General features: G+C 31.1%; 2 protein-coding genes and 1 long non-coding RNA gene across 3 annotated transcripts; all 3 read right to left on the reverse strand.

Annotated features, from left to right (window-relative positions):
- Positions 1–36: 36 nt before the first annotated feature.
- On the reverse strand, positions 37–3,266 carry LOC107933021 (probable inactive receptor kinase At2g26730). The gene is made up of 2 exons (XM_016865157.2): positions 1,797–3,266; positions 37–824 (listed from the first exon to the last, which is right to left on the reverse strand). Exons 1-2 carry the CDS (start codon positions 3,031–3,033, stop codon positions 184–186), a joined length of 1,878 nt encoding a protein of 625 aa, XP_016720646.1. The 5' UTR covers positions 3,034–3,266; the 3' UTR covers positions 37–183.
- A 2,519-nt stretch (positions 3,267–5,785) lies between these two features.
- Positions 5,786–10,915, reverse strand: LOC107932987 (uncharacterized). The gene is made up of 3 exons (XR_001693537.1): positions 10,817–10,915; positions 6,783–6,863; positions 5,786–6,022 (listed from the first exon to the last, which is right to left on the reverse strand). It is a non-coding gene; the product is annotated as an uncharacterized lncRNA (long non-coding RNA).
- A 3,428-nt stretch (positions 10,916–14,343) lies between these two features.
- LOC107933005 (palmitoyl-acyl carrier protein thioesterase, chloroplastic-like) lies at positions 14,344–17,688 on the reverse strand. The gene is made up of 7 exons (XM_016865141.2): positions 17,343–17,688; positions 15,989–16,583; positions 15,777–15,910; positions 15,460–15,573; positions 15,020–15,191; positions 14,863–14,931; positions 14,344–14,780 (listed from the first exon to the last, which is right to left on the reverse strand). Exons 2-7 carry the CDS (start codon positions 16,490–16,492, stop codon positions 14,511–14,513), a joined length of 1,263 nt encoding a protein of 420 aa, XP_016720630.1. The 5' UTR covers positions 16,493–16,583; positions 17,343–17,688; the 3' UTR covers positions 14,344–14,510.
- Positions 17,689–23,685: the final 5,997 nt, after the last annotated feature.

Here is a 23,685-nt window from a genome sequence, read left to right on the forward strand (position 1 = left end):
ACATGTATTATAATATAATATACAAAACTATCCATCTTCCAAAATCAATTCAAAATCCCCCTGATCTAATTGCAAAATTATATTATGATATGCAAATAAACTCAAGAAACGAAATAAAAATTAAAAAAACAAAATAAGACAAACACAAATTTGAGGCAATTCTTCTTCCTTCACATTATGCTTTTAAGGTGTGGCGGATGTAGGTGGAATCCTTGATTCGGTAGGCGGAGTATTAGCATCAGATGACTGTGGTAATCCGTCATCGATTTCAGCTCTATTCAGATCTTCAATCATGCGTACCACATCTACCATGGCAGGTCTTTGATCAGGAACCACCGATACACAAGTCATTGCAATTTGTAACAGTTGCACCATTTCCTCCTCAATATTGTGATATCTCATCAACTCCGCGTCGAAAACCTCAGCTGTCCATTCCTCACGAACCACCGATTGGACCCAACGAGGAAGATCAATCCCTTCTTCCCCTAATGATGCTTGGCTAGGTGATTTACCTGTTAACAACTCTAGCAACAAAACACCAAAACTATAAACATCGGACTTGAACGTAACATTACGTGTTTCAAGCACTTCAGGTGCTCGGTAGCCCGTAACACGACTAGGCGGAGTGGTGTTGCCAAAGAGCGGGTTGAGACCGTAGTCGGAGATGCAAGCTTCGCGGTTTGGTCCAAGAAGGATATTGGAGGACTTGATGTTGCCGTGAGCGACCTGAGAAAGATGGAGGTATGATAGACCCTTAGCGGTGCTTAATGCTATCTTAATCCGATTGTCCCAATCCAGTGGTGTATGGCCTGAGCCTCTACTACCTGCAATATAATTCCATGTACGTAAATTTGATGAAAACATGTTTTACTGATGTGACATACCATTAAACATGGTGGGAGAAGAAGTGCATAATGCAATGGTAGTGGCAGAAATAAGAACAAAAATACCAAAAAGAAAAGACAAGTACTACTTTTGTTTTAAACTTAAAATTCAAAGAAAGTTGAGGAATGATGCAAATGAATCCATTCCCCCAAAGGGAAAAAATGTCTTAAATGATATATCAATTCTTCTTCCATCATGAAACCCCCCACTATAACCCAAACAAATTAACATAATATAATGTAGAAAAAGGGAAAAGAAACATAAATGTAACAAGTGGAGACCCATTGTTGTCAATATCAACTTTTCAATTTGACCAAAAAGGGAAACCCAACTTGTCAAAGTCATATTCAAACCAACATGTATTTTATTATTCATGACTTCTAAAACATGTTATCAAATTTTAAAATTAAAATCTATATTGTTAAATGGTATTTTTATTATATCTTTATAACTTTTTATGAGACTAAATAAAAATTTTATTATTATTGGGTAAAATATAAATTTTACCATATACTAACTTAAGATTTTATAAATTATAGAGGGAGAAAAAATATTTTTCTATCTATTTAAGGGTTGAGTAGAGATGATGGTAGAAAAATAAAAAAAATTATTTTTTTTAACATGTAGGTTAAAGCTCTTTAAGCAATAGATATAGATGCATTTAAAATTCAATCCACATACACTCCATGTCATGTCAGATCTGATTTAACATTTAACATTCTAATTTACGGCTACACAGAAAGAAATACCTAATTGATACGATATATTTTCAAGACTCGATTAAAATGTTTTGAAGTTTAAAGATTGATTTAAAATTTAAATCATAAATGAAGGACCTCTAATGCAATTAACCCTAATAATGTAAGCCAATTTTTGCATGCTTATGAATTCAAATAAAAAAGAAAACTCACCGTGAAGCAGAGCAGACAAGCTACCGTTAGGCATGAACTCGTAAACAAGCAGTTTTTCATCTTTGGAGTAGTAAAATGCCCTCAAAGGAACCACTTTTTCATGCTTGATTTTACCCAACTTTTCCTTTTGCATTTCGAATTCCCTTTTACTAGCCGCCACGTCTTTCAACCGTTTCACTACCACCGCCGTCCCTTCTTCCAGCACCGCCTTGTACGACGTTCCTACGCTGCCTTTTCCCAACACTTCAGCTGAAGCCCTCAACAAGTCCTCCAAGTCGAAGCTGTAAACCCCACTTTCAAAAAACACCAGCTTATTCTTTTCCCTTTCAATTGACCCACCGGTCACGTCATCTTTAGAAGACGAAGTCCCCGCTTCCGCGGGCGGAGCTGCCCGTGTCTCTTCCGTAACTGGCTTCTCCTTTCTATCCGGCCGTCTTTGCTGTTTACAAAGAAAAAGAATGAGGCATAGTAGGAACAATAATGCAACGAGTACAGACCCAACGACGATGGCAACAATGGCGCCGGTGGAAAGCCCGGAACTTTTACGGTAAGTTGGGTTACATGCCCGGAGTGGACCCCCACAAAGTCCGATATTTCCGGCGAATGAAGATGCCGGGAATTTAGATAAGGTATAGGGAATTGAACCGGTAAGGTTGTTATTAGAAACATCGAAATCATCTAAACCGTCAGAGTTGATAGCCGGAAGAGAACCGGAAAACGTGTTGTTTTGCAAGAAAAGACCAGTCAGATGAGCCAAATTGTTGACTCCGACAGGAATTGGACCGGTGAAATTGTTAGAAGAAAGATCAAGCCGTACCAAACGAGTTAAACGAGTCAAGCTAGACGGAAACGAACCGGTGAACTGATTCTCTTGCAAATAAAGACTCCGCAACAGAGTCAAATTGGAAAAATCGGCCGGAACGGTACCGGATAAACGGTTCGCCCTTAAACTTAAGACCCGGAGTCGGTTCAAAAGACCGATCGTTTTAGGTGGAATGGAACCGACGAGTCCCACACCAGGTAACCGGAGAGTGAAAACAAAAGACCGTGTAGCATCACATTCGACACCGACCCAATCACAAGCTGAAGTTGATGAGTTCCATTGAATCCGGTTCTCATGTTTGACCATTGAAAGGAACGTAAGTAAAGCTTGCTTGTCTTGAACCGGTTCTGAGTTGACTCCATAACTCAGTATTAAAACTGAAACTAAAATTACAGAGCTGAAACTTAACACCATTGTGGGATTTACAGATGAGAAACGAAACACAAAGAAATAATTGTCGGCGGCTCGTAAGAAGTGATCAAGACAGAGCAAAGAACAAATGTCTGGTAAGAATCCATAAATAAATAAATAAATAAAAAAGAAAAAGAGAGGTATCTCGATGTTCGAAAAAAGTGCAAAAAAAAAAAAGCAGAGTTAAAACGGAAGGAGAGCGGGTCTAGCAAATGGCAATAATTATACTGGGGGATGCGTTTTTTTCTTTCTTTTGGTCAATATAGAGGAACCGTTTTTTTTTCCTTTTTCTTTGGGTTAATTTCACCCCCACTTTAATTTTTAAATTCATCACAAATTTCGTATCAATTAGGTCCTCTCTACAATTTAGTCCTTACCTTACACCTTATATGTTACCTTAAATATCTATAACATGAACTTAACATGTTAAAAATTAACCCTTTAAACAATTGTGGATGTGGCATTACATTTTGGGGTCTAATTAATTTTTTTAAAATTGGGATGTACAATTACAATTTTCAAAAAATTTAGGGCTTATTTACAATTTTCAAAAAAAATAGGGGTTTAATGAAAATTTTAGGAAATATTTTGAAAATTTTAGACAGTTCAATTAAAAAGTTTAAAATATTTGAAGGCCTTAAGGATTTTTTTTTTTTTGTAGGGCCAAGGCCACTCTAGCTCTTTCTAAGTTCTGCCCTTACTCTTAATTTATTGAGAGTTTCCCCAAACATGCCAAATTCAACTTATTCACACATTAAATATACCCTTTAAGTTTGAACTGAAATTTAACACCTAATTAATAATTAAACTAATAGAAGGATTTGATTAATATAATATTATTACTATATTTCGATACTCAATTAAAACATTTTAAAATTTAGTGATCAATTTAAAATTTAAGTGATAAACTAATATATTTTGTGCAATTAACCCTTTTTTCATTTTTGTCATCGCAAATGTATTAAAAACAAGGCTTAATTGAATAAACAACCCTCAAATTATAATGCTTTTTAAAGTTAAGCACCTAAACTTTTTTTTGTCGAACCAAATACTTAAACTATAATTTCGTAACCATTATTGGCCCCTATCATTATCTCCATTAAGGAAAAACTTCAATTAATAAAACCTACCACGTGTCATTTTTTTATCTACATCATTATTTACATGAAATTAAAAATATATATTAAAATTGTTTATGTGCTTGAGGTCCTATGTTCAAATCTCTCCCCTTAAATTTTTGTTATTTTTGTCCCAACTCTTAACTTGAGCATCTGACTTATCTTTAAATTCTGGAGATTTGTTGACAAAAATAAATATGTTGGTTTAATGGTAAGGATTCAATTAAATTCTGAGAAATCTTATAATGGTTAGTTAGGGGATTTAGTGGGATATGGGTAGTTTTCTTTTTCTTTTTTTTTTTAGAAATTATCCCCAAAAAATTTGTAACACCCTTAATCCGTATCCGTCGCCGGATTGGGGTTGTGAAGCATTACTTAATATTAAGCTTATTTCAAAAATAAATAACAAATAAGATAATTTAATTCAATTATCCAAACTAATTAAACGGAAAAAAATAAAATAAAATAAAATAATGTACATTTTAACATTTCCAAATTCAATAGACTAAACAATTTAACTTTTCATAATTTCATAGTCTCCAAAATTTATTTTTTTTTTACATAAACAAACTCAGTCATTGAGACATAAATTATTTAATCAATAGCACTTTATGTTAATATAACCAAGCCTATTTCAATTAAATACTATAACTAAATATGCTATATAATTAAGTCATATAATTAACGAATTTAATGACTCACCTATTCAAAACAAAAAAAATACAAACACATAATAGCCAATTTGATACTTACCTATAAAACCGATTATAAATGCATATAATTTGAATTTATGTTTAGCCAAATATAATATGGTTATTAATTACACATATGTTATATATATAAAACAAGCTATAGTCTAATTCTTAACTAACTAAAATATGCACATATACAAGAAAAGAAACGTATGCCATAGCCAAACTTATAATTTACCGAAACCAAATTATACAATGAAAGTACCTTATACGTACTAATGTCGATTCACACATATATCTCTTTTAACAACATCCAAAATATTTTAACAGGTGTTCGGTAATTAGCTCATCTTGTAACCAAATCAACTCACTCCCAAATGTAAAACAAATATACATGTTCTAATTATACAACCGAATTACATATGTCCTATTATATGTATATAAGTTATCGCTATTACATTATACGCCCAAAACAAACCTATTCTTACTAATCAAATTATCTATCAAAAACCAATGTTTAAACAACAATTCATATACCGATTTAAATGCATATAATCGAATTAACCATTTTCATGCAATAAATGCTCAAACATAATTCACTTCCCGATTCCACATTCCATTTCATTACCACATTAATCTAAGATGCAAAACAAATATCACTTTTATAACTCTTGGTAATCTCATTAACCTATCAAACAAATTAAACAACCACAAACATGTACATAGGCATTAACATTTTTAAATATACATCTCAATGAATTATACAAACCCTTTAAAATTTTATAATCACACCTCAAACCAAATCAATATACAACCGAACACTTAACATTCTTTTACTCTCCAACATTTACAAATATACTTCTATTTATAGATCATATCATATATTCATTTTGATGCCAACCAAATAAACCACACATAATATTCGCATGTAAAATCCTATCCATAAAATACTAACTATTATCAAGTCATGTATAATTCATAATTCAATCCAAAACCAAACATAACAAGATGTTAAGCCATTTTCGCAAGGCTTTAATATATACATCTTCGAATTAAACAACCTTCAAAGCTAGTTTATACATGTCATAGTTTCAAAAGAAGTTTTAGTTTAAAATACCATAGTTATTTGATAGTGTGATGAGCTTTTCTGACAAATTCCTGAGCTCGTAACAATCTCAAAATCTATAAAACAAAAGCAACCAAAACACATACACCGTAAGCTATTTAAAGGTTAGTAAGTCATAAGCTTAAGCATATTTATTATTCATAACATATAACATTTAACTAATATAACCTATATTATATACCATACCATATATAAAGACATCATCCATTATAATTTCATACCTTGATTTCAAACTCAAGCTATATAATCGAAAATAAACTTATATATATAATTATAACCTTTCCATTGAACAACATTTAATTCAACAAGGGCCGAATCAACAGCTTATATACATATATATGGGTTTAGTTAATTCAAATGCCATTTTCACATACTTTCCATAATTATAAATAACAACTTAACCTATTTGTAAACATACATTTAACAAACACATACCTGAATATGCAATTCAATTTCATATCTGATCTTCATTTATCATTGCCCATTGAACCGTTCGAAATTAAATAGGATACTCGAATAATCAAGAGATTTATACAACGCCAACGTCCCAGACGTGGTCTTACATGTAATCACTGATCGATGCCGCTGTCCCGGACAGGGTCTTACACGAAAACATTTATCAGAAAAATCTCATGCATTTCTAGGGTTCGTACAGGCTTGCAGATGTTAAATACTATTTGAATCGAACTCAATTACTTACCTATTTTAACAAATACATTCGGCCAAGACTAACATTATCTTTAATAATTCCATTTATCACATATATATACTATATACCAATTGAATTTAACAGAATTTAAATGCTTATCGACCTACCTCAGATATCGACGGACACGATCGACTACTCGACTACTTTCGTTTTCCCCCGATCCAATTATGTTTTCTTCGTTTCTTGATCTAAACATATTCAAATTTAACATTTTTATTCATTAATTCATTCAATTTAATCCAAAAACACATAAATGAGCAAATTAACATTTTACCCCTAACATTTTACACTTTTTACAATTTAGTCTCTATTACATAAAACACAAAATTCACACATACCATGCTTAGGCCGAATTTTACCCTAGTCCATACAAGTCCATATTTTTCATTTATTTATCATTTTAGTCCCTCAAAAATTTATTTTCACAATTTAACCCTAATTACTCAATTTCACCAAAAATTCAAAGACAAAATATATTAATCTTTCACATATCTTTAATATTTCACCATCAAACAACAAAAATCACAAGCTATCATCAATGTCAAAACACAAAATCATCATAAATTTCAAATTTTGAAACATGGGCTTTGAAGATAACTTAGCAACGATCTCAAAAACGTAAAAATTATCAAAAACCGAACAAATTACATACCTTAATTGAGCAAGAAAAAGGTCGAATGTAGCTTTTCTTTTCTTTTATTTTCCTTGGCTAATTTCAGCTACTAAAGATGAACATGCAAGTGATGTTTTTATTTTATGTTTTATTATATTATCATAATTAATATAATTACCAAAATAACCTTTATAATTCAATATACAAGTTTATATACAATATACATAACCGTCCATCAATATAACTCATGGTATAATTACAACATAAACACCTACCACTAAAAGAACAAATCAATTTAGTACTTTAACAATTAGTTAGCAACTTTTACTATTTACGCGATTAAATCCTTTTTCTTTAATCGGTCACTTAAACGATAAAATTAAGACACGAAAATTTCACACAATCAAATTTACACATAATAAACACACACAAAAATATTAAAATATTTTTTTGACTCATATTTGTGGTCCCGAAACCACTATGTCCGATTAGGGTCGAAATCAGGCTGTTACAAAATTTCTCTCCAAAACTTCCCCAATTCTTCTATGCGATGTTGTCCAACAAGTAGAGTGTATTTTTTTTTGGTAAATTACAATAACAGGAAAATAGCCTGAACAACCAACGCGATTAGCGCAACTCGAACCCAGGCCACACCTAGGGCGATGAACACTCTTCTAGGTGATGATTGTGGGACATCAAATTCCCTGGTGGTTTAGGTGCTATTAAAAGTTGCTGCTTTGTCAAGGGTAAGTATTCGATACTAATTTGGGGGTTATTCTTGTTAAGTGCGTAAATGTCGAATTGAAGTTTCGATTTTAGTTGTTTCGTGCTAAGTGAGTTGGTTGTAGTTGTCGTTTTTAGGTACTAAATTTGTTATTGTTGTGTTGACTTCGAAAATCAGTAAGGTGTGTACCTTTTGTCCTGAAAAATAGAGAACAGTGCAAAATGGACAAACTCACTGTCGACGCCACAAGACTGTCTACCAAATCGTGTGAGTCACACGCCTGTGTGTTAGGCCGTGTGAGCTACACAAGCTAGGTCAGGTAGGCCTTGTGAGTCCCACAGGCATGTGGGCCCATTTTCAGTAAAATTTAGTAGAGCCGTGTTTGATGCATGCTTTGAGGTTAACTACTTCGTAGGGTCTGTTTTGTGATATGTGTGACATATATATAAATAAATTTTGATATTCTATTTTTATTTGTACGACTTCTGAAAGCATGTTAATAGCATGTTCTAATATGTATAACATGTATGATTTGTGTGCATCTGGATATATGGTTAGTGATTGTATGTGCATTGGAGTGAGATAATTATGTAATGGAGGAAGTGTTGACAATTTAATGGTTTGTCTTATCTAGTGATGTAACACCCATTACCTGTATTCGATACTGAAATAGAGTACGAGGTATTACCAGAACACATACACTTTTAATCATATTAAACCGAGTTGTAAAATTTCATCTAAACTAAAACTTTCAAATTGTTATTCTTGATTCGCTAATTAGGGTTTACGTGGCCCAATATACTCACAATCTTTCACTTTCTTGTCGTATGAATTTATAAATTTCCACTTACTTGTTGAATTCATCACGAGTACCTGAATTGATCCGTATCATTACATATTCTCATGTCGTCACATTTTCATATTTAACTATTGTAATATATCAATTACTCAATATCTCATAAGCTAAGTGTCACATATACAGTATCCATTCTTCTCCCGTACAACTATCAATATTAGCCACAAAGATAGTACAAATTTTTTCTATTCGATGTTAAACCAAAACATGTTACTTCATTACCAACTAACCTTACTAACTATACACCTTATACTAGCCCAAGTGTTTAACCATTCACCCATGACATAAATATATTTTATCTATTATTGCAGAATATAGATGTGCTACCCAAATCATAATTCACCTCACATAGTAACTGAGTTAATTTTTATCATTTGTCAAATAAATTACAAAACAAGTTATATAACAAAATATAGATACATTTTAAACATCACCAATAAACAAATTCTCATGGCATTAAATAATCATCACGCATCAAAGACAAATGTACTTGACATTTCCATCACATAAACCGAATTAATCAGTGCAACCTCAATGATATAATCATCCTTTTAACTTACTTAACCAAGCCAAATTGTACCATCATCTCACACATAGAATGACCCACCTATCATACTTCTCAATTATGTCACTTAATAGACCAAATATACCTAACCTTTATCATCATGATCAATCCACAACCAAAATACATCCATATATCAAAATTACCACACACACACATATATATATACACCATGACTAAATTTCTTAAACATTTGATCAATTGCTTTTCAATACCGCAATAATTCTTTCAATACCAATACGTATTTACCACTCAATTTACCATTGACCGATTATAATCGGGCATATAATCATTTATACACAATTCATTCATATATTTTATTGTCCTCCTCGTCCTCTCAATTCTACATCCTTAATGTATATAACACGCTTAATAACATTATACATAATTTCATTACTCACTTACATGTAAATTTAAAGCTGCCCATCTGAGTCAGAGTCACTAAATTATTTTATTCTGGAGTTACGGAGCTCCAAATTAAAATCCGTTAATTTTCCATGAAACTAGATTCATATATATTTTTACCATAAAAATTTCAGAATTTTTTACCTATCCAATAAGTACTGTTTATTCTTTAAAGTTTCCCCTGTTGCACTGCTCGACAGTTCTGACCTCTCTTCACTAAAAATTGATTATCTAATTGTGCAGAATTTGAATGGTATTTCCGTTTATTTCTCATGAAAATAGACTTGTTAAATATTCTAAAAATATAAATTTTAACCCATAATTAATTTTTTACAATTTTTAATGATTTTCCAAAGTCAGAACAGGGAATTCTGAAATTATTCTGACTCTGTCTCACAAAATTTATTATATCTCATTATTTACAATTTCATTACTTACACCGTTTCTTCTATGAGAAACTAGACTCAATAAGCTTTAATTTCATATTTTACTCATCTTCTAATTCGATTCCCACGATTTTTGGTGATTTTTCAAAGTTGGCACACTACTGCTGCCCAAAATTGTTTTAGTGCAATATATTGATTACCATTTTGACCCTAAACTTTTAACACATGACAATTTCATCCCTAGGCTCGAAAAATGAAATTCTTGCAATTTAATCATTGATCCAAGCCTAATAATTCTCATACCTATCAATAAAAGCCCATGGATTCCATGAAATTTCAGAATTTTTCCACAATTTCAATACGTTTCAACTTAATCCCTAAAACATGTTTTCATCCAAAATTCTTTAATAAAACACCTTTAAACATCCATTAACATCTCAATTTCATCATCAAATAACAAAAATCTTATGAACTTATCAATGGTATCTTCCTAAACTTTCAAAAAAATGAGAAACTAGTAGAATACTAAGTTGGACCTAATTGTAAAAGTCTAAAAATATAAAAATTTCAATGAAAAAGTAAGAATTACACTTACTTGAAGCTAAAATATGGAAGACAAGCTCTAAACCCTCTTCCATGGCTGTTTTCCACCGAAATTTTAAGAAGAAATGGTCTTGAAATCCTTAAAATAAATTTTGGCCACATAAACTTTATTGTAATTCCAATTTTGTCCTTAAATACATAAAAATCTTTGATTTTTTTAACGGTATGCCGTCTCTGCCACTTAAGTTGGTCCATTTTATCTTTTAGTCCTTTCTTATTTAATTGTTAAGCTATTTAATCATTTTAGCAAATTTTGCATCTTTTCAATTTAGTTCTTTTTAATTAATTGACTGCCGAAACGTTAAAATTTTATGACGAAACTTTAACACTACCATATTGACACTCCATAAATATTTATAAAAATACTTACGGCTCGATTTATAACATCAAGGTCTCGATACCTCTTTTCCTCAATTTCTTGACTTAATAATTTTTTATAAAACACAAATTATTAATTCAAAAATCTCTTAAAAATCATATTTGACTCATAATTATTAAATAATAAAATTTACGAGCTTATTTTCTGAATTTAATGGTCTCGTACCACTGTTTTCAACATTTCTAAAAATCGGGCTATTATAAGTGATTTAACCACATATCTTTCTAGTAGCTTGACCGTAATTTTGGTGGCTTGGCCACACTTATCTAATTGTGACATTATTTATGATAGTTTCAAATTAAAATATTTGTATTTTCATTCTCTGTCTTCACCACTCTACTTCTTCAAACCACGTATGATTTTCTGTTCTTTATTTCTTTCCCTATTTTTCATGTTCTTTTTTCATCGTTTCTTTTTCTTTTCGACTCTTCCCCACCCCACAAATTTTTCACATTCTTTTTTTCCTTTTCTTTTTCTTTAAATTTGGGGTTTTTCACGTTTTTCTTCCCCGCAATTTTTCTTCTTTTTCCATTTTTTCTGCTGGGGAGATAGAAAGGTGACAAAGAGAAATAATGAAAGTTTTTATAACAGTAGAGGTGAATAATGGTTGCAGAATTATAAGTTAGGTCAAAAAAAGGGTGTAGCTCAAGGATTGGTTATTGAAGCAAGCCTAACAGCAACAACAATGCTTTTCCTAGTTGACGGCGAAACTCAGTGAAGGAAAGACATGCTTGTTTGCTTCAATTGTACTCCTTTTTTAACCTTTTCTTATATTAGCTCCAGTTTAATTGAAAAATTAATGCTTTAGTCAACATTTCTGTTAAAAAGTAAGTTGTGTATTTTTTTAAAAGGTTCATGATCAATTTTAGCTCAAAAAAAATCATAATCTAATTAACAAAAGATATAAATGTTGAAGGATAAGTTGATGATTATGCAATTTTTTTTTAAAAAACCAATGTATATTCCATTTTCACTTTGTTTGTTTAAGTTTATCACTACTCCTAACAAAAAGATTTGGACTTGAAGTTCAAATATAATGTTTCCTATTACTACATCTTTCATTATTTTGCAATCTCATTGCATGATTTAAAAGAGTAAAAGGAAGTGAAGAATATTTTGGGATTGTGAGAGTGATGTGATAAAACTGAGAATCGGGGTTTAAGAAGGAGAATAATTGGAAATGGTGAATGGGGGCTCCTCTTCTTTTACCATGTGCTATACCATCATTATTCTAACGGACAACTCTGCCTTTTTCTCTATTGTGTTGGCGATGGCAATGCATCAGAATCATAACCTATTTTTCTTCATTTTCTGCTGAAACAAATGGGCATGTAAGTCCTTTATTCCAATGGAACTCCCATCAGCTTCAAAACATGTGTGAGTTATCTTCTACATTTTAATGATTTTTTATTTCATGTTTAGATGGTTGTCCCTTTTAATAATGTAGCCTTTTAAGATTCGAACCTATATTTTCTCTTTAAGAGTACAATGTGTCTTATCATTACATCCTACATTTATCAATAAATTTCAAAATATAATTAACTTAATGATTTGATTCTAATTATAAGTAACTTAAATGTGTATTATTTGTGATTATAATTCTAAGTGTGTTTTTAACTAAAAAATTTGTATTAGATAAATAGGTTAAAATATGTTATACTACTCTTCCCAAATTTAGAATTGATTTTTTTTTTTATTTGTAGAAAATTAGACTCAAAATTTAAAATCCAAGTCCAATTAACACTATTAATTTTATTTTTTTGGATAAATTTGTTGGTGACATTTTTAAATAAAAAAATCACTTGGTTTCAATGTAATTAAAAGAAATGATGATGGAATGAACCTGAATTTAACAAAATAATTTAACAATGTCAACAACTGGGCCTGAATTTTAAAATTTGAAAAGTAAAGAGACTAAATTCCTAGAAATAAAAGTATAAAGACTAAATCCTAAATTTATGAAAAGTATAGGGACTTATGACATATTTTAATTTTTGTTGAGATAGTTTAAGGACCTAAACAAGGAAAAAGGCCTTGAGCCCATTAGCCCTAAAACCCAAAAAAGCCCATATTCATACCCATTATATAACAAATCTTTCCAACCAATTTCTCAAAGGTTATTAAATTATAAAACTAATCTTTTTATCTTTTAACGTTTTAATTCAATCATTAAAAACTAAGCTTAGAGATTAAGTGGTAGCATAAAGTATACATCAGGATAAAATTTTCAACATATTTATACCTATCTTTAGATTTGATATATTAAAAAAAAATAGTCCTCTTCTTTAACAACCAACCATGAACTTGGTTTCATGTGTTTTTTATTGCAGAGTTTCCATGACGCTTGTTTTAAAAAGGTCTTGTCACGTTTTATTTGATTGATTCTATCCTCCTCCTCCTAAAAAAACATAGCTCTCTTGGGTTTTAATATACTTTTTTTACCCCTTTTAAGGTGCTTTACTTTCAAAAAGTACATTATCTTTTTAATACATTAAATCTAAGTTATTTATGCAATACAGATTTAAAATTTGATTTATCTATTTTCGATATATCCCACATCAGATTCGAACTAGTATTTAATATCCAAGCTAATGGTATACTAATGAGAAGATCTAATTGATATGATATTGAAATGTTGATAATTCAATTGAGAACATGTTGAAGCTTATAAATTAAATTAAATTTAAAAGACCAACAAATGATTAGAAAAAGTGAAAGTGAATTTCTTACTCAAAAATTTAGACCAAATTTGAACCTTAAAGTTCAAAGCCTTCATTGATAGTAAGATTTTACTTAAATACCATCCAGCTTCAACAAGATCAGTTTCTTATGATTATAAAATAAAAACAATAAGTAAAAGACCTTGGATTCTTGAATGAAATGCCAAAATGGTACAGACGGTGACAAATTAAAGATTTTGATTTCAAGTATAGTAGATAATAGAAGCATTCCTCGTATACAAAAATGGTACCATTTCACATGGCTTCCAATTTTGAAAACCTCTACCTCGACAAATAGCCAATTAGCTTGTCGGCCAACCGACAAGGTTTTTAGAAACAGCAAGGATAACTGGATAAGGCAAAGAACTTAATTACACTGAACCTTACAACTTTTTTTTTAGTTCTCAATGAAGACGAATCAAAAGGAATATATAATATTATTTATATATAAAAAAGAAGCATAAATATATATATATATATATCCATAGAACACATGATTAGATTCTACATAAATCATTGTGACACCCGGCAATCAGACTATTGCCCCACTTAGGTCACAATAAGAGAAATTTTGGGATTTTTTCCTTCTATGCACTTTCTGCTGGAATTTGACCCACATTACCAAAACTTTTGGCATACTTGGGCCTCCATTGAGTTCTCCCTCTCACAATCTCGGACCCTTCCTCGAGTTGCAGCAGGTGCTGGCACTCGATTTCACCCACATTCACCAAGTCTCCTACACTGGAGTCGGACACGGTTGTTAGCGACTGCAGTATGCTCTCCCTCCCACACTCCCTCCTATACTCCAGTGTCATGGAAGAAAGCTCGTGAGTTTCCAACACCGGCAATGGAGCACTCTGCAACCAAGTATTACTTTACGGTTAAAACGCATGGAATCGAAAGAAAATTGGGGGTAATGTTTTACTGGAGCAAGTCTACCTCGAGGATCCAGCCAATGTACTTCACGTTATTGACATGTTGGTTGACATCCAAGTCACTCCATCTAGGCTGTAAATTAAAACATAAAGTTTAAATAAGAATGCAACAAGTTATAAGACACTTATGAGTACCAACAGAAGGGTAAGCAAGGACTTACAGTTAAACCTTTACGCACGTGCTCAGCCATGCTTTTATCGAGCTTCACTAATTTCCGGCTATCTTCTGCCACAACAGGATCGGAATTCATAAAATAAGGTTCTATTTCTCCTCGGACCTCCTCAGGAATTTTAGATAGCCTTCTAGTCAATTTATTCATCATCACCCACACACTGCAGATCACCAAAACCAGAATCAAAACACCATTCAATAATGTACAGGCACGCATAACAGGATCTCGGGAACTAAACTATTAATTCATGCATCTAATGAAAACATTTTCTTGTGATGAACAAACTGGTGCAGATTATATCATGAAAGAATACAAATGATTGTGATCCTCACGTAAAGGTGTCATAAGATCATCTCATCATTTGTCCATAAGGTAAGAGTTAAATACAGCCATAAGCACGAGAAGAAACTTTTGAAACAATGCCCTACCTTGAGGCTCTTGTTAAAACTTCACCAGTTTTACTATCACTGACAAGCCAATCTCTTCGCATGCCATTCTTTCCTGATGCACTGACCCAAGTGTCTACTTGAACAACATCACCCCTGCAAAGCAGACATAACTAAGTCCAAGCAAAAAATAAGCGGATTTGAAGAACTCAACTAGTCAATAGCAAAAGACATGCCTTACGTATCAACAGAGCATCATGATGATACACATAAAACCATAACCACATGAGGATAGCAAAAGTGTCGTATCATGAATTGTTGCTATAAGAGCAAACCATGAGCTTGAAAGTATGTCTTACCAAGTAGGATACCGATCAAACACAACTTGCATCCGAGTGACCACCCAAATTAGGTTCTTCTTGCACATCTCAGGGGTAGCACCAAAACCTTCTCCAAGCAGTCCAGCACTTTTACAATGATTAATCGCGGTTTCCTGCAGGTATATTAATTTCTTTATAAAAAAAGAAGCTTTTGCAATATATCCATTCTAGCCAAATAACTGCTGGTGAACCTGTAAATGATTCATTAGCGTCTCTATGGATGCCGTACGATCAGCACCTATCTCATAAGACCTAATCGAGAAGTTTTGACGGAAAACAAGACCATCCTGAACAATCCTCCCTATACCAAAAGGATCAATGAGCATGTCAGGCCGCCTTGGCTTCCAATCAAGCATCATCCACTGCTTCTCAGCAGCCAGGAAAATGGTTGTGATAGCGGCAAGAAGCATGCTCCAATCAGGTAATTGATTGATAAAGGTCCGAGGATGAGGGGAACCTGCACCATCTTCGTTCTTGAAACCTTCAACCGGAGAAGTTACAACAGTGGTACCATTTATCTTTGGAGGGGCTTGAGCATTTGCCTTGACTTGCAAACTTCCAGAAGAAGCAGATGGTTTCGACTTGATGCCTCCGAGGTTAGTAGATCCACTTCCAAGCTTCTTGTTTTTTGAGTCAGAGGAGTCAGGGGAAGAAGTTACGGGAAAGAATGAGGATGTAGCAGCAGTGGCAACCATGATTTTGAGAATTAAAAAGAACTTCTATTATCCACTAAAATTCCCTCTTTTGGAAACAATCTTTTAGAAAGGCAGCTGAAGCATTCTCCAACTGTAACATACATCATATATGATAATAAAAGAATCAGAATAATTCCAACAAAAAACAACAAAAACGTTAGCAAATTCAGATAATCACAAAATCTACTTTTTAGTTTTCTCCGTAATTGAACCAGAAACAGAAAAAAGAATCAAAGAAATCATTTATCTCTGGAAATCTGGTTAGAAAAGAAGGATTTAACAGAGGCTTAAAAGATACTATAATGTTTCAATCATCTTTGGAAAAACATAGTAAATTAACAGAGAAACCATTGAAAATACAACACACAGACTCTTAACTAGTGCGAAAACAATATGTCGCAAAAAGGAAGCTGAATGGGGGGGGGGGGAACGAAGCAGATCTAAGCAATAAAAGTTTCAAAAACAAACCAAAAAAATTTTTTTGAAAAGAAAGTGAGAGAAAAACAGCAAACAATTCATAAACACGTTTTAACTTTACTATAAACAACAGAACATTCCATTGACGATCTTTTACATTTCCCGGCTCCATTTCATGAGAAAATTAAAATTAGCAACACCTAACACGGAAACAATTTCAAGCTGCATTTTCTTGCTCAGAAAAAGAAAGAAAAAAATCTTAGATCTCTCGTGGCTTCCACCATTACTCAACAGTTAACACAACATAAAAACAAAGAAACATCCAACTTTTTTCCTCTGCTTTCTCCCAAACCAAATAGAGCAGCAACATTTCAACTATATATAAATATATATATATAGATCAAACAGAAAATGCGAGCCTCCACGTCCGTACCTCAAGCGAAAATAGAAACGAATCAATGAAGGTAAAAAATTTCCTCGAGAAAATTACAGCATGATTTAAGATCTGCAAATCCTTCTTTGTTTACTTCTACGGCTTGCGATCTACAAACGAATTTTGTCTTCGTCTCGTTCTCTTGCTCTCCTAGCGTTTTTGAAATTTCGTTTCGAGTTTTCAAAAATATCAAAGTAGAAATAAAAAAATTAAAAAAAATTATTTAAGTTTTGATGAAAGAAAAGAGTATTTAGGGGATGCCAGCGGTTTAGTGCGTTGTAGAAAAGTCGAGTCCAGCGATTCTCTTTTATAGTGTACATCTGTCTGTCTCTCCCGCCTCTCCCTTGTTTCATTTTTTGGGGTTTTGTAAATGGTATTTTCTGTTATTTACTCTTTTACCCTAAATTAATGTTTTCTTTCAATTATCGATTAAATTTATTGCTCACAAAAATTGTTGAGAAATTGGAAGTTTCATGGTAAAATTACTCTAGGCCCTTATACAAAAAAATCATATTGCATTTTTTTCCTTTTACTGAAAAAAAGATAAATTAATCCATGTACATAAAATCAAAAAGCAACTTAATCATTTCTGTTAAAAGTTTTATTCATTTGTACTGTTAAAAATTGGTATGATTGACAGAATAATCATATAGTGACATGTGAAATGCCGCATGTACCTCATTCTAAAGTACAATGAGCAATTTTTAACAATAGAAATGGATGAAATTTTTAACAGAATGGCTTATTTGCTCTTTTATCTAACATGCCTAATTTTTAACAATATAAATGGATGAATTTTTTAACAGAAATGTTAACTTGCTCTTTTATCTAACATATTTAGTTTCGTATTTTTTTAGTAGAGAGAACAAAATACAAACTAGCTACCAATATAATACCTCCATAATATTTTTACGAATGTTTCATATAAATGTGATCTATTTCATACATGTAAAAAAAGTAAAAATAAATAAGTTCTATTTTTATAATTACAATATATTCATGTATAATTAAATTAATACAAACAACAACAAATAAAGAACCGAATAAAATTTATTCATGACATATACATATATTAAGACTAAAAATTCACATATCGCAATTATATCACGTTATTTTTGAATAAATTAAACATCCATAAACTTGAGTTTTAGCTATAAATAGTTTGGGTATTATGATTTTCAGTAGATTCATAATATTGTAATATTTAACAATAAACTATTAAAAATAATATAAAATAGTTGGTAAGTATTATTGAAAATGAAATAAAGATATAAGATTAAAGCGATAAATTTATTGAACCTATCCACGTATTTTGAAAAGAATGTTAGGTGTCCATTTATGTATGGGAATTAGGATTTTAAAATTTAGATTTGAATTTTTAAAATAGTGTAAACTAAATAGTAAATAATTTAAAAATGTAATACTCATGCCTGTTAGAATCTAAAATTTGAGATTGTTTAAAAAAAAATTGTAATGTCTATTTAGTATTCATGTTTTTATCTTCTTCTTCTTCTTCTTCTTTTGAAAAAAGGATTTACTACATGACTAAAACGTTAACAAAGCTAGAGCCCAAACGATGCTATTTGTATCAAGTGGTCAATATCCTCCTCCAGAAGCCTTCGTCGTGTTTTTATCATTTTCTATCATATATATTGTATTGAATCTTAATTCATTTATTCATAATATATGCATATTATTATTATCATTAACATAAGAATGTTAGGTGTCCATCTATGTATTGTGGTCATGCATGGTTTGGAGCGTGAGCAGTTAGATGTAAAAACTGCATTTTTGCATGGAGAACTTGAGGAGGATATTTACATGCAACAACCAGAGGGTTTTATAGTCTCAGAAAAAAAAAGGACTATGTTTGCTTGCTGAAAAAGTCCTTTTACGGTTTGAAACAGTCACCAAGACAGTTGTACAAGAGATTTGATTCCTTTATGACTTCTCATGATTTTAAAGAAGTAGCTTTGACAGTTGTGTTTACTTTAAGAAAAACAGTGATGTTCTTTTGTGTATCTACTCCTTTATGTTGATGACATGTTGATAGCAGCAAAAGATAAATGAGAGATAAGAAAGGTCAAAACCCAACTAAGTGAAGAATTTGAGATGAAAGATTTGGGACTAGCAAAGAAGATACTTGGTATGGAGATTCTTAGAGATAAAAAACAAGTAAATTGTACCCAAGTCAGAAGGGGTACATTGAGAAAGTTCTTTGCAGGTTCAATATGTAGAGTGCTAAGCCTGTTAGTACTCATTTAGTAGCCCATTTTAAACTTTCATTAGGCTTTGTCTCCACAATCAGATGATAAGATTGAGTACATGTCACATGTTCCATACTCTAGTGCAATGGGATCTCTCATATATGTTATGGTTTATTCATGTCCAGATTTATCATATACAATCAGTGCAGTTAGCAAAAACATGGCGAATCTCGGTAAAGAACATTAGAAAGCAGTATAGTGGATTTTAAGATACTTACGGGGTACTACTGATGTTTGCTTACAGTTTGGAAGAACTAGAGATGGAGTCATTGGGTATGTTGATGCTGATTTTGCTGGAGACATTGATAGAAGAAGATCTCTTACAGGTTACGTCTTTACAATCGGAGGTTGTGCAATCAGTTGGAAAGCCACTTTGCAAACTACAGTTGCTTTGTCTACCACTGAAGCTGAGTACATGGCGATTACTGAAGCTTGTAAAGAAGCTATTTGGTTGAAGGGACTCTTTAATGAACTCAATGAAGACCTTCAAATCAATACAGTATTTTGTGATAGTCAGAGTGCTATCTTCCTTACAAAAGATCAAATGTTTCACGAGAGAACAAAACACATTGATGTTTGGTATCATTTTGTTCGTGATATTATTACTCGTGGTGATATTGTTGTGAGCAAAATTAGTACTCATAAAAATCCTGCAGATATGATGACTAAGTCACTTCCTATAACCAAGTTTGAGCATTGCTTAGACTTGATTGGTGTTCATTGTTGAAGTTGAACCCTTAAGGGGTTTTATGGAAGAGGTGGAGAACTTGTTCGTTGAGAGTTCGCGATGAAGAACTTGTTCATTGAGAATTCGTGTCAAGGTGGAGATTGTTAGAATTAAGTGACCCGAATCCTTATTTAAATAAAATACAGTGGTAAAATAAAAGTAAAAGTAAAATTCCTATAAAACTACACTTCTTTTATTTTATTTTAGAATAAGGTTTTTTAAACTTTATTAGACTCCATCTATTTGATATTGATTAGAATAAGGTATTTCAATCTTACTACACTCCTATTAGAATCTTGTAATTATTCGAACTCGACATAGTAAATTTTCTTCTCCTCTGCCGGTGGTTTTTTTTCGCGAAAGGATTTATACGTAAAAATTTATGTGTTCTTTATTTTTATTTTTTTTCTTTGCAATATATTATCATTACTGACATTCTATTTTTACAGTTATTTTGAGGAATTACAATGTATTGAAAGCAATAACTCCACCATACAAGCTGTTATGTATATTTATGAAGTAATTAAAAATAAATTAAATAATACTTTTTTTTCCTTGCAAAACAAACAATACTAATTATTCAAATAAATGCTTTTGAAGTAACTCTCAACAACTATGATCAAATGTGATGTGATATTAATTTGATGATCATGATTAATCCAAGAAACCACCTATGAATCAATTAACTATACGTTTTATCGTGAAATTAATTAATTACAATTTTATATATATAAAAAAGCAAGTGGAAGATGGGAAGCTAAATCTTGATTTTGTCTCAATTAGACCATAATCCATTCTAAAATAAAAGAAAAATACCCAAAATTTAGGAGTGTTGTTTTTAATCATATGGAATCGACAATGAAGCTTATCTTGTAATAATCTAGCTATATAGATATCCCCATTTCTTTATATCTAAAAACAGCAGTTTGTGTTATATCTTGAATAATTTGTATGATTTATTTTTAGGCGATGAGTTCAAGGAAATAAATGTAGAAGAAGAAATGAATAAAAATATATGATTTTACTTGTTCTCATAACTTCAACAAATCATATTCAATTTTGACTAAGAAAATAATAATAATAATATATTGGGAAGAGTAGTTCAACAACATGAAACTGAAATGCATGATGAACACGTAAATTTCATTTTCATAATCAATCATCTTATAGTTAACCTGCATGCCTTTCCTTTTATAAGTTTATATATGCATTAAAATTAAAGCTATCAATTTAAATTTAAAAATATTTTTTTATTGGAATTAACTGCTTGGTCATTCAAAAGATGTTTTGAAAAAATTAAATTAATATTTTTAATCGTTATTTTTTAAAATATGTTTGATAATCTAAAATAAAAATAATCAAATAGAAATTTGTTTTTCTATAAAAATGTGAAAAATGATATGAGTATGTTTGATAAACCATTGAAAATAAAAAGTTTCAACATTTAATTTTTTTAATTGTATTTGATAAACATATTAACAAATTACTTAAAATAAGGATAGTTATAGAAATTATGTGATAGGATTATTATCCTATGCACTGAAGCTCTACAACTAGGTCTAGGTTGATGTCATTTGTTTTTAGGGTGTAATAAAATAATTAAAAAAGACATTTGACATTAGCTTAAACCCGCTTTTGGAGTTTTTTTTACTCTGCTGGCAGCAGATAACACAAATGGATTTAAAATGACGCCATAGATTTTTAGAATCATTTTATTTAATTTAAGTGTAGATTAGAGGTGCTCACGGGCCGGGTGGCCCGGCCCGAAATATGGGAGGGTTTGGGTAAAAATATAGGCTCGAAATATGGGCTTGGGCAAAAAAACGAGGCTTGTTTAGAAAACGGCCCAGGCCTCGGGCACCACTTTTTTGGCCCGGGCCCGGCCCGGTATAATAAATATATTTATTTTTTAATTTTTTTAAATTTTAAAATATTTTTAAAATACTTTGTTATTATTTTTTAATTTTAAAATACTTTTTAAATTTTTTTTAATTTTAAAATACTTTTTTTAATTTTTAAAATAAATTTTTGGTATTTATTAATTTATTAATTTTATTTTTAAATATATTTTTTTAAAATATGCATAAAATTTATTAATTTTATTTTTAAATTATTAAATTTTTTTATGTGACATTTTGAAATAAAAAGATTCACTTGATAGTTATATAATTAAAAAAATAACGTTGTAATCAATCGTAATAAAAATATTAATAGGGTTAACTGTTGGATTTAAAATTTGAAATCTAAAAAATAAAGAGATTAACTAACTAAAAAACTAAATTCTAAAATTTAGAAAAATATAGACACTTATAGCAATTTTTAAAACCTTTTTTTTTGGTTAAGGGTTAACGTAAAACCTTGATTCTGGAGGCATCTAATTGCACTGTCAGATGTTTTATTTGTTGTCGTTATTATCAAAGGTAAAGAAGGACCGCATCGTCAAATGACAAACAGTTGAGGGACAGGGTCGTTAACGAGGGATTTGGATAAGCTAAAAAGTGGGGTACTTTTTACGGTGCTAGTGGTTCCCCGTTCCGTTGCCCGTTGGTTCACTGGTTTTGTAGCCCTCATATTACAATTTACAGCCTGTAAATTTATTACTTTCAATTTTTGTTTTTATGAAAGCGGATTAAATTTAGAAGTGATTAATGTAGAAGAATCAATTAAGTTATTTGTTTAAGATAATATATTATGTATTTTTTACTACTTAAGCTTTCTTTTATCCTAATTTAGTTTTCCCAATTTCTTTATTTTGAAAATAATTCAGAAAACAAAATGTTAGAATGAGGTAATTCATACATTAATAAAAGATGGACCCATAATGATTCAAAGTCGAGGGAAGCAATTTCCTCCTATCACATCTCAATTTAGTTTTCTCCAAAAGCTATTAATTAATAGTACAAAAAGGTTGGTCTGGGTTAATTATAATGATGGTCACCTTTGAATCTCCCCATTTTACATATATGTGGCAGAGATAAGTTTTATGATGATCACTTAACAACTACTCCCCTTCCCTCCTATATCTTATATCATTTTCAATCTATTTTAGATTTACATCATTCATCTAAACTTTTTATGGTAATTAAAATTCGAGTCCAACTCAAATAGCTCTATTGAGAAAGATAATCTTTTATTATTGTTGAGAATTTGATTAGACGACATTTTGAAAAATTCTTTCAAACAAGTTAACTTAGGGACAACAAAATCTAGATTGATTCGTTCCAAATAAAGTGAAATTTTTAGCGATTATGGTAATTGCTTGTCACACCCCGTCCTGTTCTATTGTATGCAATTATCATTTTATCATTGTACACGTGATTAGTAAAAATGTAATAATATGTTATAAAAA

Source organism: Gossypium hirsutum, chromosome D07 (assembly GCF_007990345.1).
Source record: "Gossypium hirsutum isolate 1008001.06 chromosome D07, Gossypium_hirsutum_v2.1, whole genome shotgun sequence".
In the NCBI taxonomy this organism is placed as follows: Eukaryota; Viridiplantae; Streptophyta; class Magnoliopsida; order Malvales; family Malvaceae; genus Gossypium; species Gossypium hirsutum.

Coding starts and splice junctions, on each gene's coding strand:
- LOC107933021 (XM_016865157.2), bottom strand. CDS start 3,033: ATGGTGTTAAGTTTCAGCTCTGTAATTTTAGTTTCAGTTTTAATACTG. Junction 825..1,796: donor CTTGTCTGCTCTGCTTCACG/GTGAGTTTTCTT, acceptor ATTATATTGCAG/GTAGTAGAGGCTCAGGCCAT.
- LOC107933005 (XM_016865141.2), bottom strand. CDS start 16,492: ATGGTTGCCACTGCTGCTACATCCTCATTCTTTCCCGTAACTTCTTCC. Junction 15,574..15,776: donor TTTGATCGGTATCCTACTTG/GTAAGACATACT, acceptor TCTGCTTTGCAG/GGGTGATGTTGTTCAAGTAG. Junction 15,192..15,459: donor GTTTTAACAAGAGCCTCAAG/GTAGGGCATTGT, acceptor GGTGATCTGCAG/TGTGTGGGTGATGATGAATA.